At 39.5% G+C, this 19,687-nt stretch overlaps 1 protein-coding gene across 1 annotated transcript in view; it reads left to right on the top strand.

Annotated features, from left to right (window-relative positions):
• The window catches only part of LOC136876077 (condensin-2 complex subunit G2), a 379,809-nt gene that overhangs the window by 315,986 nt on the left and 44,136 nt on the right, over nucleotides 1–19,687 (top strand). The window contains exons 19-20 of the mRNA XM_067149716.2: nucleotides 5,772–5,962; nucleotides 12,766–12,978. Coding sequence (XP_067005817.2) covers nucleotides 5,772–5,962; nucleotides 12,766–12,940 — 366 coding nt within the window. The 3' untranslated portion in view covers nucleotides 12,941–12,978. The remainder of the gene's footprint in view (nucleotides 1–5,771; nucleotides 5,963–12,765; nucleotides 12,979–19,687) is intronic.

The raw sequence follows: 19,687 nt of genomic DNA on the forward strand, positions 1-19,687 counted from the left end.
TGTGTCTCCTTGACAATGTTTGTGGCCACTCCTTGCTTTATGATTTCCGAGTTTCTCTAAAAAATACCATCCGAATGCGATGCTTAGATGGTCCCTTATGCAAGTTCACTGCCGATCGCTTTTCCAGTCCAGTACTTGCTCTAATTATCGCAATTACAGGGCGTTAACACAAAGATCCATAAGTATGCCATAGCCATCCTTCCGTGAGGTATAGCTTATTGAAAAACGCTTGACCAAGGATTCAGCGTTGATGGGACTGAAATTTCTGGATGGTTGATCCGGGAAATCGTTTCATCAAGGAATGGATAATACGGGATTTTTACAACGTGTTTTAATTGCGATGCTCGTGGGACCACGTAATTTGAATGCATAATCCGGGAAAACGTAGTTTTAGGGAACAGATAATCGAGGTTCCACTGTATTAAAAGAGCTTTCCTGAAATCTGAAATGAAGCTCTTTTGGAATATAAATGGTTCCTTAAAAGAAGCACGGACCCAAGCACAGCCACCTTGGCAATTGTGGGTAGGTATCTTTCCTTGAGGGCACACCTCTTCCATAACTCGACCATCATCCCCGGTATGGTACCTTTTGCACCCATTAACAATCCGTAAACGGTGACAGAGTTTACATGATATTTCTCCATGATGTAATTGGATACTAGAACTTAGATTGCCTGCTGCTCCTGCAGCTGTTGTTTGCCTGATTCTATATGTGCTGTTGGGTCCAGTATTACGGAACAGTATCGCTTTTTATTTATGGCTAGAATATCTACTCTTCTCGTGCTATCATTTTCAGCTAAGCTGTTCACTTCTTCATGTACTTCCCACCTGTTATCGCAAAAGGCTTTTGCAATAAGGTTGCGAATTGCATAATGGCCAGTATTCCTAAGCAGTGACCCGAATGGACAGTAGCCGAGAACAAGTCCCGAAGTTCGTCTCACCGCAGGCATGCTTGCAGTGATATTCCTGGCTTCTACAATACAGACTTCTTACTGGAGCCACATATGCCATCATTTTGATGCTTTCAATTCATTCTGATGTTGAAAGGCCTGCCTTTGCTGCGAACCACTCCTTTCCTTGAGAATGCTGTACAAAGATGGCAACTTTTTTTACATTTTTTTTGTTTTTTAGGAAGGGAGCACCATTTTTTGAACTCCTCATTTCTTAGTCCTTCCCTGATAGCTTTGCTATTTGTTTTTGCTGTTTTTCCCACAACAATGTTCAAATTATGGAAGCTGTTGGCTTTTTCTTTCTCAGTATTTCTCCCACAGGGTGTATATATGTTAGATTTTTCTGGAATGTTTACCACATTTTTATTTTGAAGGTGAATAAATCATGGCATCTAGAGCATCAATGGGAAGTGAAAGAATCTCTTGGAGTGCTCTCTTTAACAACTAGTCTATGTCCTTAAGCCTCTTGAAACCAGGAGCTGATCTGGTCGGTTGCTCACCATCAGCTAGAAGAGGCCAGAGCTCTGCCTCCTCTCTACTACTGTAAAGTGCCGGGACGTTTTCAGTGGAAGTACATGTATTTTAAAATTCGTGTATATCTACCGGTGTATGGGCAAATACCAGCAAGACATTTTCTACATATCGACTACATAGATAAACAAATGATTTAGTGATATAAAGAATCAAAAACGTTTTATTGCTGATGTTATAGTTGTCGATAATGTTTATTTTTAGGAAGAGAAAAACATTTTCACACTTTCTATGTCAATATCTACTTTGAAAAAGTAATTTATGTTTCAAAAGAATATACATAATTATGTATAAGTTTCTAAATACAATTCTGTACAATAATGAATTTGAACGAGAAAAATAAAAAGAAAGAAAATAAAAATTCAAACATATAACAGTAGTAAAAACAAGACAATTTTACTCACTGATAAACTTTGTGAGTGTTTATATATATCGATATATGGCAAATACTGACAATAAATTTTCTACGTGCAGACAGCATTTTATAAAAAATAATTCTGAATCTTAAAAAAATTAAAAAATAATAGTTAATATTAGTCTTTTGTTTTCGCCAAAAACTTTTTTCGTTTTCAGTTCAAGTACCTATTTAAAAAAGAATTTTACAATTCAGCAGAATATACGTAATTAAAATATCTATGGCACTAAAGCACTGATTTGCTTTGGCCTACCAAGCGACCACTGCTCAGTTCAAAGACCTGCAGTTTACGATGTGATGCATGGTCAGTGAGACGAATCCTCTCAGTCATTATTATTGGTTTTCTAGACCGAGTTCACCCTCTCACCCTCAGATATCTCCTTGATTGCAATCATGTAGGGTCACTTAGGTTGAGTGGACCTCGAACCAACCCTCAGGCCCAGGTAAAAATTCTTGACCTGGCTGGGAATCGAACCCATGACCTCCGGGTGAGAGGCAGGCACGCTACACTTGGCCCGCGGAGACAGGCATTTACGTAATATGTGACTATAAAGTTCAGGAGAGAGAAAGTGAAAAGTAAATTGAAGTATGATATGGGCGCAGAATCAGACGGAGGGGCATGTTTAGGTCAAAGAAGTTCCATGAAGAAGACATGAGGTTGAGGAATGTTGACGGGTTCATTGGGAGAAATTTCCACAAAATGCTCTCCAGAGACATCATCATCATCATCTTCGTTATCACTAGTTTCATCTACCTCGGTATTAACAGTAGCCTTAGTGCCGTTAGAAACAAATAAACATCTCTTCTTTAGCTGCGGTGATTCTGGGGGTGTATCCGGTATAATTTTGTCGCTACTCTCTGAACTAAATTCGCTTTTTGCTATCCGATAAATCATCCGCATTTAACTTTACATTGTTCCAAATACTGCATTATTTTATTGTCAATAATACCTGCTGAAAAAATATCACGTGAACGACTTGCCATTTTGCAGTCACAAATCCACTCACTGCAAGAAGCCATCTCTTACTGTCCGGTTAGCGGTATTTGTAAACACAGCAAACGACCCTTGTGAAACCTAGAAGACCCTCTTAGAAATGCCAAAGCAAGGTCAGGCACACAATAACTTGTAGCCCGTTTACTATTGGCTGTCACAAAAGGATGCACGCCGAGCTCGATAGCTGCAGTCGTTTAAGTGCATCCAGTATTCGGGAGATAGTGGGTTCGAACCCCACTGTCGGCAGCCCTGAAGATGGTTTTCCGTGGTTTCCCATTTTCACACCGGGCAAATGCTGGGGCTGAACCTTAATTAAGGCCATAGACGATTCCTTCCCAATCCTAACCCTTTCCTGTCCCATCGTCGCCATAAGACCTATCTGTGTCAGTGCGACGTAAAGCATATGGTAAAAAAAAAAGGTGTATGCATATCAATATAGGTTGCCTCAAAATTATGTATATCACAGAATTTTGGCCGGCGGCTCTGGCATTTTATGACTGGATTTTTAAAGGCTGACCTGATCGACTTAGGCAGTTTAAAGGGTGGGTGCTTGCACTACCGCCTGGCTCCAAGAGGGTTAAGGAGTCCTTTTGGCAACTGATCAAGTGGGGCATTCTGTAATGGATATACAAGCGTTGACTATATGTACAGTAGTTATTTAGTATCTTTAATTTTTTACCAGCTTTAAGAAGTGGAGTGGCGATTAATTTCTCCAGTTTATCTTTTAGGTCAATGTATTTTAATATCAATGTATTTTTTTATTGTAGATCGTTGTAGCCATGGAAACTTTGTATATACACGGGTGTTCTTACACACCGAGAATCATTGTACAAGATGGCACGCCTATGGCAACGTGCCCTATATGACGACAAAGTATTTCAACATTTATATGCAGATTCATTATCTGATATACCACATGGGTGATGAGCCCTGAAAATTCTAGTAGTTTCCAGCCGACAGTAGGTGACGGGCTATGAGAATTCTCGCTTTTATGCACCTTGTATTTTCTTGATTATTGATCAAATTTGGGCGAGATTATGAGTTCCAAACGGTGTAGTCTTGGAATATAAATTATTGCTTCATCTTTCTTTCTTTAAACCTTCATGTATTTAACAATATAATGTTGGATATGTAGAGCTATTCCCTGGAGCACCCGTGCAGATGTCAACACGGTGCGTTGCCGACGGCTACCGCTAATTGTCATTAATAATGGACAGACCGGTTATAATAGGTAACGAGTGACAGTGAATTAGATATTTCTAATGATTAATGGCTAACCCTAAACAGGGAGTAACTGTAAAAAGAAATCCTTGCATTCTTGAAAACAATGAGTATACGAATGGCACAAATATGTCATTCATACTACACTGTGCTTAGAAAGTCTATTGAATGGAGCCACAAACGGTATTGCCTTGAAAAGTATCATAATGTACAGACTACGAAACAACGTAGTGAGTACATGTTCAAAGCTTAAAGTCGATATCTTGAATACATTTCGAGTTACAGTGGTCCTAGTGCAGCAGTGTAATTTCTTTCTTGGAGGCTTGAACTATCCGGTCTGCATGGGGTAGCAGCATCTGTTCGGCGCCCATTGTCAGTGTGTTAAGAACTTTATTACGATATATAGAGATTGTCGTAGAAAAATCTACTTCCAAATATTTAATTGTTTCACCATTGCCAGTGCTTTTCATTGTTATTTTCTCTGATATACGGAGATTTGTTTCTTTAAGATTTCTTTTACCCTTTATATTGCCGGAAGGTAAAGGGCAGACAAAATTTTCTCGCTTGTCCTTCTCTGGTCCAGCTGGCCTGCGTGTGGCTTTGTTTTGTGGTCACTCTGTGTAAGGTATTAAAATGCTTCAGTGTCATCTTCATATTTAGAAGTACATGTATACAAATTAAAATATATAATACAAATTAGGGAACTACCTAGTTGAGACATCATTAAGGCTTGCACCGAATAATTCCCCCATCATGAAATGAGAAATATAGAAACGAGGTTTCCTTTCCTGTAGAGCAGGGCCTCTCAAATGCTCAAAATCTCACGCGTGCAGATAGCGGCGCAGAGTTACTGTGCATAGTGCATCGGTCCCGCTCGGCTCAGGCGAACGCTTCGTCTCTGGGTCACTCGGCTAAGCTCAGCTCAACTCAGCTTGGATTTGGAGCGCTACGGAGCAAGTGAGGAAGAGGGAGACAGGGGGAGTGAGAGAGACAGGCGTGGGGAAAGAGAGATACAGATTGCTCCATATCAAGGAGTGGAGGTCTGCACTCTGGTCAACCAAGCAAAGTCGTCTTTTGCACCGTGCACAGTGCATGCACCCTGAGAGGCCCTGCTGTAGAGGCTCATAGCAGTAAGATTCGTTCAGCCTACAACAGAAATGAATACTTAGCTTCTGGGAACTATAGTGGCAGGCACATACATAGATTAACTGCACTGTCCCACTTTTTACTGAGGTTAATGATGGTAGATACATTGCGTTTTTATTCATCATTTGCTTAGGGTTGCTGTTGCAGGAATTTATTCTGATGCACGTACTGTAACTGATGAATCACTGATTCTTTGCATTTGGGTGATGGATTTCATTGAAACTGCTCTGTGTGAGAGGTAAACGACGGGTTAACAAGATTTCAAGTCAAAGATTACTGAAATACTTCGGTATTGTAAGATGAGGAAAATTAGTTTTAGTGAGTGGCTTGAAGTGGTTGGAACAGAAGATGGTGCAACATGTTTCATTTTAGCAGGTATGCAATCACACAATTACAAATCGCAAGTGTGTGCCTTGCCTCTGAGTAATTTTTACCACTAGAAACTAATCCCCCATTATGTCCTGTGTTCTTATCTCACTTCTTATTTGGAATTAATTCATCTCCTACTTTTCTAGGATCCTCTGCTCTTGGTGTCAGGCTTTAGTTTACTACACTTACTGGCTCATTCTCCTGGAAAGTTCAAGAAACCTGACTTGACACCGGTCCTAGAGGCTGCACAGGCGGCTTTCAGCAAGTATGAAGAACATGTAAAGGAGCATAATATCACAACAGAATTCATCGATACTGCAAACACATCTGCAAAGCTGTGAGTAATTTATTTACCTTAGCATTAGCATACCTGCCAACCCTTCCGATTTACCCAGAAACTTTCCGGTTTTTAACTCGTCTTCCAATTTTCTGATTTATTTTTACTTCTTCCGATTTTTTACTAATATAACCTCTAGTACGGCCAATACTCTTCCCCCATGATAAAGGATAAATTCTTACGTGCTTGTGTAATTTACGAAACCTCATTTTCAAGCGTATTTATTTAATACTTTATTTCGTGAGTGTTTCGTCCGTCGTCTTCGTGCATCGTGTTTTCCGCTCACCACAGCAGCTTGTGCGCTTGTTACAGCTAGGGATTCGGGGCGGCGATCGTCCTGTAAGCAAGAGGCTAGCGCGCGCTAACGACTCAGTTAATCGGGACGAAAGAATGAGTTTGTCATTGTGCTGTTCGCGCACTGTTAACATCGTTTCTGTGCGTAGTTTCGTCGGATTATAGGCCACGTGTTTTTTCCTGCATTTCTATGCTTTCCCCATCTGTCAGTCATACGTTAATAATGTATGGGACTTATTGAATTGTTTTGTATGTGGTAGTTTCACGTATTTAAGTGCATAATTTTAATGAGTTGAATGTTTTTAAGGGGGTTTCATGTCGGTGACAGCTTCTGGCATTTTTTTCTCGTTTTGGCCAATAAAATGTAACAAACATTATCTCCAAGTGTTCAGAGATACAGTGGAACCTCGATTCTCTGTTTTTGGAGGGACCACCGGAAAAAAAACGTACAACACGGGAAAACGGAAAATCCGGGAATGAATGAAGCATGAACAATTTGGCTAAACATCGCAAAAAAGAAATATGTATACTTAAAATCTTACAAACACCCCTAAACCAAACCAATCTACAGCCCCAATGGGCCTTCCACCTACCAAGCGTCCGCTGCTCGGTCCGAACGCCTGCAGATTACGAGGTTACGCATGGACAGTGTGACGAATCCTCTCGGCCGTTATTCCTGGCTCTCTAAACCGGGGTCGCCATCTCACCATTAAATAGCGCCTCAATTAAAGGTAATTGTAGAATGAGTGAACCTGGAACCAGCCCTCATATCCAGGTAAAAATGCCTAACCTGGCCGGGAATCGAACCTGGGTCCTCCGGGTGAGAGGCAAGCAAGTTCGACCGCGGGGCCGGCTTCAAACATTAATTACCGGTACGCGACTTCTCGAAATTTTACATTCAGTTTTACCGGGGAAACTTCGTCGGTTTCCTCTGAAAACTTCTTTCAGTTCAGCAACTTTGATCGGTCAAACTGTTCGAAAAACCTAATAACATCAAGTCAAACAATCGACCACAAATATTTTTTAATTCTCTAATCTAATAAAATAAAGCACATTGGACACAAAAGCGCCCAACATGATGGCGAAATCCCTTTTTCTTTCAATCTTCTATTGTAATTTGGTCACCGGTATACTGTTCGTACCGGTAATCAGTTTGTGGAAATCTTGTACCGCGCAAATTAGGCCTACATCGACTTTTAAAGGTTATGTTGAACTCGAGAATATTGTTTCGAATGTAATATCGATTCTCAGGTTTTCGAATGCATTATATTCAATTATGTCCGTCACTAATCACAGTGAAATTGGAAGGAGAAAAAAATATCATCAAAACTTCCGAATTTGCTGTTATTCGCGACCTTGAGCTCAGCTGAAAAACGCGTTCGCTGTCCAAGAGTCCAAGTCGTTACGAGTGGGAAATGATACAAAGGTTTTTACATGTAACGTGCGCAAATAAAACGACTGCGGTTTTAACATTTTAACACAGCAATGTGAAATTCCTAGTCTTACATTAGGACCAAAACAATAATGGGTAATCCCAAAACCTCCCATGGCTTTATGTATGTAAGGTGCAACATTTGTTCTGGTCTCGATAACGTAATCGTATACGATAATATTAAAATACTAAATTTGTGTTGCTTAAGAAGGAGCAGTTCAGATTCCTGCCTGAAAGCTCAGTGACTATACAATGCCCTGAGGGAAGTGCCGGAAACCTGTTCGGCGATACACTCGGGGGGAAAAAAAAATTAAACATCTAACCCTGGACATAATGTAGATGCTTTGCAAGTACGAACATTTGACGAAACTCGTTCCGTCTTCAAGTAGAGCTGTCGAAATGCGCTCTGTCTCCTTCTTGTTGTTGTGGACACTCTCTGCTTTATGATTTCGATTCTCAACAATACCACCCGAATGCGATGCTAAGATGGTCCCTTATACAATTTCACCATCAATCGCTTTTCCGCTTCCTCAAATTACTGCAATGACTGCACGTTAACACCAAGATCCGCAAGTATGCCGTAGCCATCCTTTCGTGAGATACAGTTTCTTGAAAAACGCGTGATCGAGGATTTAGTGTTGATGCGACTGAAATTTCTGAGCGGTTGATACGGGAAATCGTTTCTTCGAGGAACGGATATTGCAGGATTTTTACAACGTGATTTAATTAGGATGCTCGCGGGACCACATAATTTGAACGGATAATACGGAAAAACGTAGTTTCCGGGAACGTATAATCGAGGTTCTACTGTACCTATAAATTTCCGTTCATTTTACCGTCTAATAATGGAAACTACTGTATTTTCTCGCGTAATTAACGCCCTTGCATAATTTACGCATCCCAATAATTTTGGGTCCAAAGTGGAGAAAAAGAAATGTTCACGTATTTGACGCACCCACAACTTCGAACATCCATCACTCAGCTCCAGATGCGTTTCGAAATAAAGATGTCAACTACTCAAGTAGCAGGCTTCCTATCGCGAAGCGGGCATTCCAAACACAGAGCAACGTGCTGTTACTAGCCGTCAGGAAATCCCACTGCACTAGTTTTACGAGTGTTTAGGGTACGTGACATTCTGTCATCTCAAAATTGTTTGTCAGTCTACAGTATTGGAGTAATACCGCATCATACAAACTCGCAGTGATCAGTTACGTCGAAACACACAGGAATAGAGCAGCGGGCAGCAAGTATTCAGTGTCCAAATGAAACGTTCCCTACCGTGGTAACAGAAGTGCACTTCAAGCGGCCAAAATGTCTCGCAAAGCATTTCGTGGACCAAAAAGCAGCAAGTTTCCGCAAGTAGAGGATTATCTGCTTAAAAATATGATTTTGTTACGCAATGTTGGATAAGCCGTTTCTCACGAAATGCTGTATTTTAAAGAATAAGAAATAGCCACAGCAAATGGAATCAGTGTCTCGGATTTGAAGGTTAGCCGAGGCTTGATTAATTTTATGAAGATAAATGGGTCAACATTATGCCAAAAAATGACGAATGATTTCAACCATTTTCATCGCTTTGTGATTGAGAAGCATGAAATGAAGGAATATTATTTTGTTCTCCCTTATAGGAACCGCAGGTCAGACGCCAATCAGTATTTGCCACAAAGTCGAACAGTCGATAAGAAAGGAACATACACTGTTATCGTACGCGCTATTGGAAGCAAGAAACAACGATGTATCGGTACTGCAGTGCTTGATGGCAGAAAGCTTGCACCTTACATCGTTCTAAAGCGAATGCCTAAAACAAAATTTCCGTGAGTGATCCACGTTCGTATTCAAGAGAAAGGGTAGATGGACACCAGTGGCGGCTGGTGGTTTAAATGTTCAGTGGTGCACAATTTTTACAGACAATACTGAGATGTGGGAGAGTAGCGGAAACTGCATAACAGGGTAGGCAACTGTTGCAGGTTAATTCCCAAACAAATTCTTGCGTGGCTCCTGAGGACCCAAGTGTTCCAGTTATGGATTAAACGCATAGATTTATCAGCCGTTTGCATATCTGAGAGCTGGTTAACTGCTGCCAAAACCTCTGAGGTCAGAAGAAAAGTTTGTCTGGGACAATTAGTTTCTAAGGTCCCTATCACTACATTACCTACATAATGCCCCTGTGAATTGCTGGCCCTGCAGTGTAGGGGTAGCATGCCTGTCTCCTACGTGGAGGCCCGGCTTCGATTCCTGGCCAGGTCAGGGATTTTTACCTGCATCTGAGGGCTGGTTCGAGTTTTACTTAGCCTACGTGATCAAAATTGAGGAGCTATCTGACAGTGAGATGGCGGGTCCGGTCTACAAAGCCAAGAATAACAGCCAAGAGGATTCGTCGTGCTGAACACACGACACCTCGTAATCTGCAGGCCTTTCGGCTGAGCAGCGGTCGCTTGGTAGGGGCTGTTGCGCAATGGGGTTTAGTCTTGAATCTGCAGTCTTGTCAGTTAATACGTACATTCCTTTCCCGTTCATACACTAACATATTCAGTTTAATATAACATTGTGGCAGCTAGTTTTTATGCAGTGTTGATTCAACTGGAATAGTGTGACCCATGTGGCATTCAAGGAAATCACTTAATTTAGGATTATTTAGATTTCCTAGCAGAATATTTGCACCAGCAAGCACTTTACACAATTCTTTATGAATACAAGATGACTGGTTACTAAGTGTTGAAGCACTTTATTTTAACATTAATTGGTTTGTATTATTATCATCCTTACAAATGTTTTCCGTGTCGAACATGTGCAGTGAACCGTTTATCTGCAGCAACTTTAAATTCGCACACTTTACGAAACAATACAGGTCCATCAGTTGAGAATGGGTTTTCACTGAATTTAGACACATACCATTTTGAACGGCCTGCAGTTAACTGTTTTTGTTTTGGCATTTCAGTTGCACTGCACAACAAAACATCATGCACTTAAAAAGTCCTCCAGTTGCCGGCTAACTGTATGGACGAGCACAGCTGCCTCAGAGCTGTCGGCATTTAAAAGCGAAGCTCTATACAAACTGCATGACGCTGAGGGGATTACTCCGGGTTCTTCAAAATTGGTACACAAACTGTACATAAAAATGCATCGAGGTCAAGAAAGATTAAAACTGCTGCATAGATAGGGAACAGCTAATGAAAGTAGATTGGACAGTGCAGAACTACAGTATGTATATGTGTTGGTCCAAGGAAGTTTACAGTGACATTTTTTTATGGCTTAGAAATACAGGTGCTATAAAAGTGATTTGAAATGAACATTTAACTGTATCCGATCATTTGAAGGAAAATGGCGAGTACATGTTGCACTCGTCATCAAGATGTTTACCAGAAAGTCATTATGTTTCAGGATATGACCTACAAGTTTTAACTTCCTTCTTTCCATATTCTTTATCAGTCTCCATTGCTCATTGACTTCCCTTAGAACATCTTGATTGATTTTTAATGTCCAACATGTCCTCGTCATTTTCCTTCAAATCCACATTTCAGTTGCTTCCAATGAATCTAATCTATTTCCGTTTTTCCAATATATGGGTAGTATGTGTTTAAAAATTTCTTTTATTTTGATAGGTCTGTTTAGCAAGAGCTATTCTTCTTTTAATTTCCATGGTGCATCTATTGCCTTCGGTTATAATGCTTCCTAAGTAACAGAAATGTTGCAGTTGTTCTAATACTATTTGTGTTAGTTCCCCTCCCCATCTTTGCTTACAATTGAAATTTTTGGTTCCCTTACTATTGATTTTAATTCTGTAATGTTTCAGTGTGTCACACAGAACATTCAACATTGTATTTAATTCCTTCTCAAAGTCTGCTACTATGGGAATGTGATCAGCAAAGCTAATACTGTGGATTCTTTTCCGATTTATCTTTATTCTCTTAGTCCTTTCCTTTAAAACACATAATGCTTCTTCAGTAAACAAGTTGAAAAGTTATGATGAGAGTGGACAACCATGCCTCATCCCTTCCTTAATTCTTGCTATTCTTGTTCATCCAATGACTTATAAAATTATGAACATTCAAAAAAAAACTTAAAATGCACCTAAATGTTTAAAAATGACTTTATGCTGTAAAATCCAGGGGAAAATACATTATGATGACCTTTAAAAACATATTTAATAATTTTAACATATTTATTGCACAATACATTTGTTACTAAGCATCCTCTCCAAGTACTCAAAAAAAAAAAAACTTTTCATTAAAATTCGGGCCCTACTAATCACATTAAAACTGGTTTGTCAAGTACATTTTGATTTCTAGAGTAAGTTACTCTTTGAGAAAAAGCAAAGCTAGGTAAAAGGATAAAAAGCTGTGATTCATAGGTCCTCACAGGACCTTTTAAAAAATAGCTGCACATTCATAAACAAGGGTACCACTTTGTGGCCCAAAATCTCTGTTGGGTCTTCCCTACTGATGAAGACATGCAGACTATATTAAGAATAAACCCGATGGGTCTAGCTGTATGCATAAATAAACTGGTGTCTGTTGTGGGTTCATGTGGTATGAATGGAGGAGGATGAGAATAATTGACTTGGCTGTGGAGGGTATGAGAAAAAAAAAAAATGAAATGGCGTATGGCTTTTAGTGCCGGGAGTGTCCGAGGACATGTTCGGCTCACCAGGTGCAATATTATGATTTGACACCCTTAGGCGACCTGCGCGTCATGATGAGGATGAAATGATGATGAAGACGACGTATACACCCAGCCCCCGTGCCAGAGAAATTAACCAATGACGGTTAAAATTTCCGACCCTGATGGGAATTGAACCCAGTACCCCTGTGACCAAAGGTCAGCATGCTAAAGGGTATGAGAAGTAAAGGGAGACAGAGGTTACGATGGCTAGACTTTTTTTTTTAAAGAGGTGTGTAGCTAAATGAGGCCACAGAGCTACTTGCTAATAGTGAATTGTACAGGTGCTTAATAAATTCACAAATGTTCACAGACTGACTGCTGGAAATGATGTAATGAAGTTGACAGTTTTTTAAGTTTTGTTTTACTAATCAGATGTTCTTCTGAGAAACAAGTTGAAATGTCTTCTCTATTGCAGGAATGTAATGGCGGAGCTGAAAGCACTGAAGAAAGCTACTAGGACTCAGTTACTGGGTAATGATGCTCTAGAATTATGGGAAGTGGATGAGCTTGTTCGACAGCAACTGCAGTGTGAAGAAGAAGAAGAAGAAGAGGAAGAAGCAGTAGTAGAAGAAGAAGAAGAAGCAGTTTGATCATGTACAGTAATCTGTATGCCATAACACTGCCACAGGTGAGGAATACTTAACAATATTTTACTCTTGCTTTTCACTGCCTTCTTAACACACTACTTTCAATGAAAAATATTTCTTATTCAACATTTTCTATGCAGTTTGTCTAAACTTTGCTTTCCTTTAAAAAAAGAACTTTCATCATCCTCCTTCTTTCCCCTTATCCAGCTCCTGCCAGGTCAGGGCATTTATGGCACTTCTCCGCCTTCCTCTCTCCGTCCATCATTCCTCTTCCATCGTTTTGTCCCAATCCAGGTTTCTTCTTCTTGCACCCCTCTTTATTGAATCGATCCACCCTGTTCTGGGTCTCCCTTTCACTCTGTTTTCCTCAAACTTCATCTCCATCATCTGTTTTAGTATTTTCCTCCATCTTCTTTACAACTCCAGACCATCTTAGTTTACTCCTATAAATTCTCTCATTTAGGTTTTCCATTCTGACCTATCTTCCATCTTCTTTTCTCAGTCTGTCTTTCCTATCATACTTCTTAGGTATTTCATTTTGCTGGCTTGAATTCTAATCTCCTCCCTTCTTGTCATTGTCCAGGTCTCAGCTGCATAAGTCTATATGAGTGCATAATAGAGTTTGTACACTATCTCTTTACACTTCTTTGGTACTTTCTTATTCCAGACAAAGTTTCTTACACTCTGGTAAGTTCAAGGCTTTGACCACCAATTTTCACAATGCCTTTCCCTTGTCTTTCTCCTCTTGATACCACCATGGTCTTGTTTTTCTCTACGCTGATTTTCATACATACTTTTCACTCATTCAGTGCATCAAGTTGTTCTTGTACCTCTTTGCTGTTCATTCCCCAGACCACAATATTGTCTGCAAGTAGTAATAACTTCATCTTTTTTTTTTCCCCTTTGTCTTCTTTACAACTTCATCCATAACCTCTCCTTTATTGGGTTAGTCCAGTTTAATTTCTAATCCATTCCATCTTTCGAACAGGAGTCTGTACGCTGCTGACACAATTGTACAGTGCTTGCACCATTTCTACAGTTTGTGTACCCATTCTCTTTTTGACCATCGTTTCCCAAACCTTCTCCCTGGGAACACTATCGTATGCCTTTCTTACATCTATGAATGTCATGACCATATCAATGATTGAAACAACAACTAGTTTTCTATATGTGTTACTATTACAGTAATTAAAGTTTATTTTAACCCTTTCAGTATTTATAATATGATCTGTCTGTGGCATCCTCAGCATCCTCCGGTAGTGCCACATCTCAAAGGCTTCCAGTCTTTTACAGAAGGTATCACAGAAATTAAATAACGAGTTTTGAGAAATTATGCTCATTAATTTTCCCTTGCTGTCGACAGAGATAAACAGAAATTGAACTTGACCAAATTTCAACCTTTGTATACCTATCCAAGATAAAAATGTTAAATGTACAGGCAAAATTTTAGTATTATTGTAACACAGACCTGTCTTTTATTGATTGTGTAAAGTCTTTGACAGGGTACATATTCATAGTTGGGCTAAACGGGTAACTGGTTAGTATGGTGACCTTTGTTCCAAGTGGTCCTGGATTTGATTCCTGGTCAGGTCTGGGATTTTAACCTTCATTGGTTCGGGGACGGGGTGTTTATACCCTCGTTACTATAAAAATTATCTTGCTTAGGGCCCTATCCTTACAGGACGCACTGGCCATTAAAAATTGTCCTGCGTAAGACAGTATCCTCACAGACACACTGGTCACAGTGGTTGTCAACTCAAAAGACCTGCACCAGGCCTCTCCAATAGCCATATGAGACTGTTGACATACATCATCATCATCATCATCATCATCATCATCATCACCACCTAGCTCCAGTTTCTCAGGTATTGTGTACAAGTGCTCACCACTTCTTCCTATCAAAGTATAGCTTCTGTTCCTTTATGTCCTCCCACTTGACATTTCTCTTCTTGACCTTCGATTTCACTGTGTCTATCCTTCGATTCCTTGGTCTCCCAACTGGCCTCTCCCCTTTAACTTCTCTGTCAAAGTAATTCCTTGCCGTTCTCGTTCTATCCGTCCTCATAACATGTACAAACCATTGTAGCCTGCATCTTCCTGAAAGCTCCGTAACAGGTACTTTGATGCCAGCCTCCTTTCTGTTTGCTTCAGTTCTAGTCTTGTTCTTCTTGGTCTTTTGGTTCATTGTTCTGAAGAATTTCATTTCCTTTGATTGGCTTTTCCTTTTTGCCTTATTATGTAGGGTACATGTTTCGAGTCCATAGGTGAGGATTGGAATGAAGTAGGTATAAACCCTGGTCAGTTTTGCTTTCTGGAGTATTTTATCATCCCAGAGTAGATTTCTCACTTGAAAATAAAATTGGGAAGCTTTTTAGTCCTGTTAAGTATTTCTTGGTTTATTGTGTTATCCTTTGAAATGATACTTCCAAGATATTTGAAGTTAGAAATGGATTGTAACAGAGTTCCCTCCAGGAAGAAGTTTGAATGTGTGCCTTTCCTGTTGATAGTCATTTCAACCGTTTTTGTTTTACTGATGTTTATATTCTTTAAACTTACCATTCCAAAGATTTCATTTCTTCTGTACTTCTACTTCACTTTCTCCCCAGATCAGAACTTAATCTGAGAGTGTTAGGCTCTTTGCAATGCTTTTTGATGGGTTTTATGATCCACTCGAAGACAGTAATGAACAGGAGTGGTAACAAGCCACTTCCCCCTGAGTCCTCTTTTGGTTTCAAACTAATCTGATCTGCCATCCCCTACTTGAACACAGCGTAAGCATTTTCAATAGAGCATCTTTACTTCATCAGTCAGGAAGTTTGGCACACCTTTGCTTTCTAGGCATTCCCAGATTATCTCTCTAGGTACACTGTCGTAGGCCTTCTCGATGTCCATAAAAACCATCACTAAGTTCTTACCATATTCCCAGTGCTTCGGTTCTTCCTAAACCCATGTTGCTCCTCCTCCAATAATAGTTCTGCTATATTCCTGATTCTTCTTTCAATTATCTTCTCCAGAATTTTAAGTTAGTGAGAAAGGAGAGTGATGCCCCTATAATTTGCACATTTCTTCTTGTTTTCCTTTTTATACACGGGAATAATGATACCTTTATCCAGTCCTCTAGTATCCTCTTCTCTTTCCAGATGACAAAGAGAAATCTATAGAACCATTGTGTGCCTTGTGCTCCAGCTGCCTCTATCATGTCAGCAGTGAGATCATCAAACCCTGAGGACTTATTCGCAAGTTCTTCAGCCCAGACTCCATTTCTAGCCATGTTAGCTGGTATTTGCTCCATCACTTGCACTTAAACTGCAGTTTTCGATGATATCATTTCGAAGACTTTCTCCATATAACAAAGTATTGAAGTAGTTCTTCATTTCTTCTCTGATGCCTTGATCTGTCTTCACCAGGTTCCCGTTATCTGTTTCCAATGCAAGGATTTTTCCGTGCTCACTTCTTCTATTTTTTACTCCAGTAGAAGTCCGCTATAGCGAATACAGTATATAACGAGAACCCCATTATAATGACAGTTTTTGTCTGTCCCTTCAAAATTCCTATATTACACTGTGTATTATCCTTTGGTTACAGTGAGAGCCTTATCACTGACACATCCGTTATTACGAGCGATTATGTGTTTTCAATCATCTTCGGTATCATTTCCTTGCTATGTCCACTAGTGAACACTCTCGTCGACATTCGAAGGTGATGTCGGAGTCGATTATTAATACCCGTCGGCTCCTGTTGCATAAAGAAATTCAAAATGAACGAAAACATGTATAAATGCGTAAATAACTTGTCCAATAGCAGTTGTTTACTCGTTAAAAATAAAGGCTGAATAAATGATTGCTTAATTTTAATGTTAAATACCGCAATTAAGTAAGAATGTGATACGCCTCAAGATATGGCACAGTGTATCTTTGACTTCAGAGGATAGTTTATATTTTCTCACGCTCGTTAAGTTTCGGTAATCCTATTCCCATGTAAATTTATAGCGAGAAGGTTATCACTTTTCTACTGGCGCTTGATATACGTTTTCATGGTACACATATGGTTAGGTTAGGTAATGCTGTTTGAATTTAAAAAAAAAAAAAAAACTAAAGCGTTTGTGGCAAAATGCAACCTTCAGTATCGTTTTGTCGCTATGTGCACTTGCGAGCTCTCTTGTCGACATTCGAAGGCGATGTTGGAGACCCGTGAACTGCTGTTCGCTAAAGAAAATTAGAAATGAAAGAGGAGTACATATATTTGTAATAAATACTTAAATAACGTGGTCGATAGCAGTTGTCAACTTGTTAGAAATAAAGGCTAAGTAAACAAACGCTTAATTTAAATACTATACACTGAAGTTTATTAAGTATGCGATACACCTCAAGATATGGCTGAGCACATCACTGATTTCAGAGGTTAGTTTATATTTTCTCGCATGTGGTTAAATTTCGGAAAGACTATTCCCATGTAAATTTATAATAATGTTATTTTGTTTTATGTCCACTAACTACTTTTTAAGGTTTTCGGAGACGCCGAGGTGCCAGAATTTAGTCCCGTCGGAGTTCTTTAAGTGCCCATAAATCCACCGACACGAGGCTGACATATTTGGGCACCTTCAAATGCCCCTGGTCTGAGCCAGGAACCTGCCAAGTTGAGGTCAGAAGGCCAGCGCCTCAACCATCTGCACTACCTACCCCGGCTAATAAATTTACAAGGGTGCACAGCTGTGAGCTTGCATCTAAGAGATAGTGGGTTCGAATCCCACTGTCGGCAGCCCTGCAGATGGTTTTCCGTTGTTTCCCATTTTCACATCAGGCAAATACTGGGGCTGTACCTTTAACTAAGGCCACGCCCACTTCCTTCCAACTCCTAGGCCTTTCCTCTCCCATCATCGCCATAAGACCTATCTATGTTGGTGTCATGTAAAGCCACTAGCAAAAAAAAATTTATAGTGAGAAGGTTTTCATTTCTCTACTGGCGCTTGAAATATGTTTTCATCATACATATAGTACGGTTAAGTTAGGTTAGGTGACACTGTTTGAATAAGAAAACTGAAATGTTTGCCACAAAATATGATCGAACATCTTCAGTATCGTTTTCTCGCTATGCACACTTGGGAACTCTCTCATCGACATTCAAAGGCAGTGTTGGAGTCTATTAGTAATACCCGTCGACAGCTGGTCTCCAAAGAAAATTCAAAATGAAAGAGGATAGCATGTTTTTGTAATAAATGCTTAAATAACATGATCGATAGTAGTTGTTAACTCGTTAGAAATAAAAGCTTAAGTAAACGATCGCTTAATTTTAATGTTATATACTGAAATTAAGAAATAATGTGATACACCTCAAGATATGTGAGAGTACGTAACTGATTTCAGAGGATAGTTTATATTTTCTCCCATGTAAATTTTTAGCGAGAATGTTATCATTTCTCTACATGCGCTTGAAATATATTTTTGTGATACATATCCAGTTAGGTTAGGTGATGCCGTCTATGAAGAAAACTGAAACTTTGCCACAGAAGCTTTTGGAGTGATACTGTAATTTTTTCAGAGTGATATTAAACACACTTTCACAGACTATCGGATTTTGAAAAATATCAACAAACAAACAAGCCGTAGTGAGGACATCAACATCATCCGCAAAAACGCAACAAATTGATTTCAGCTTCATGTCGGTTTTAATGTGTATGAGGTTTTTCCTGACTTCTGTGAAAAATCCTATATAACGACAATCCGCTATAGCTATAGGAAGTAAATTTTTCGCCGTTCTGAATTCTCTCTATAACGGACTTTACTGTATTTTCCTACTGGATCGTCGTCTTTTAGATATGCGTGGAACTGGTATTGCCAGCAAATTTTCAACGGGTTCTCTTTGATTTCATCATGCCATTTTTAAGTTTATGGCTATTAAGCCTGCAGAAATAAATAATTGTGCAGCTGCAAGAAAACACAGCATTACTAAAACCAATGTTCGGCATTGCCGCGAAGGCAAAGATAGTCTAAAAATGAGTAAGAAAGGCATTCATACTATTTTACAAAGCACTTTTTAGGCCTGATTTAATTTTATTTTTAAGGAAAAAGTTGGGGTCGTCTTAAATCTGGAGAATTGCTGTAGTTTCTTGTTCCAGTTCCGGTACAGTAAAACCTCGTTAATTCGAAGTCGTTGGGACTCAAAAATCAGACTTCAAATTACGTGATTTCGAATTAACCGCCAATTCGCAATTCAGAAGTACCAACCCTTGCCGCTTACAAAATATTCTAAGGCCCGTTATTGTATGCAGTTAACCTTGATTCACAGTTTATACCTTTCAAATGCCATGAAAAAAGAACTATTTCTAAAATGTATCCAAGAAGGTACATTTATAGTATTCAAATAATGCACTTGGATATCTCACTGGCAAACATAAGCTCACGCAACAAAAGAAAAAAAGAAAAAAGGCACAATTCAAAGACGAGGAAAAATCTATGCGGGCTCCCATGTGCAAGTGCTTTATTCATTGGATTCCTATACCGTATGCATTTTAGATGCCATGTATTTACGCAGAAAGTACCCGATGCCCTTAACATCAAACTTTCGTTTGACTTTATCCTTGTATGATTCCCGCCATGGCACTTCTCTCTTACTTCAGAAATGTAAACACTTTCCGTGTCACAAAGTATTCTAAGACCCATTAATACATGCAGTCACCTCAATTCACAGTTTAAATCTTTCAAATGCCAGGGAGAAAACTCCGAAATGTATCCAACAAGGTGTATTTACAAT

Source organism: Anabrus simplex, chromosome 6, assembly GCF_040414725.1.
Source record: "Anabrus simplex isolate iqAnaSimp1 chromosome 6, ASM4041472v1, whole genome shotgun sequence".
Taxonomy (NCBI): domain Eukaryota; kingdom Metazoa; phylum Arthropoda; class Insecta; order Orthoptera; family Tettigoniidae; genus Anabrus; species Anabrus simplex.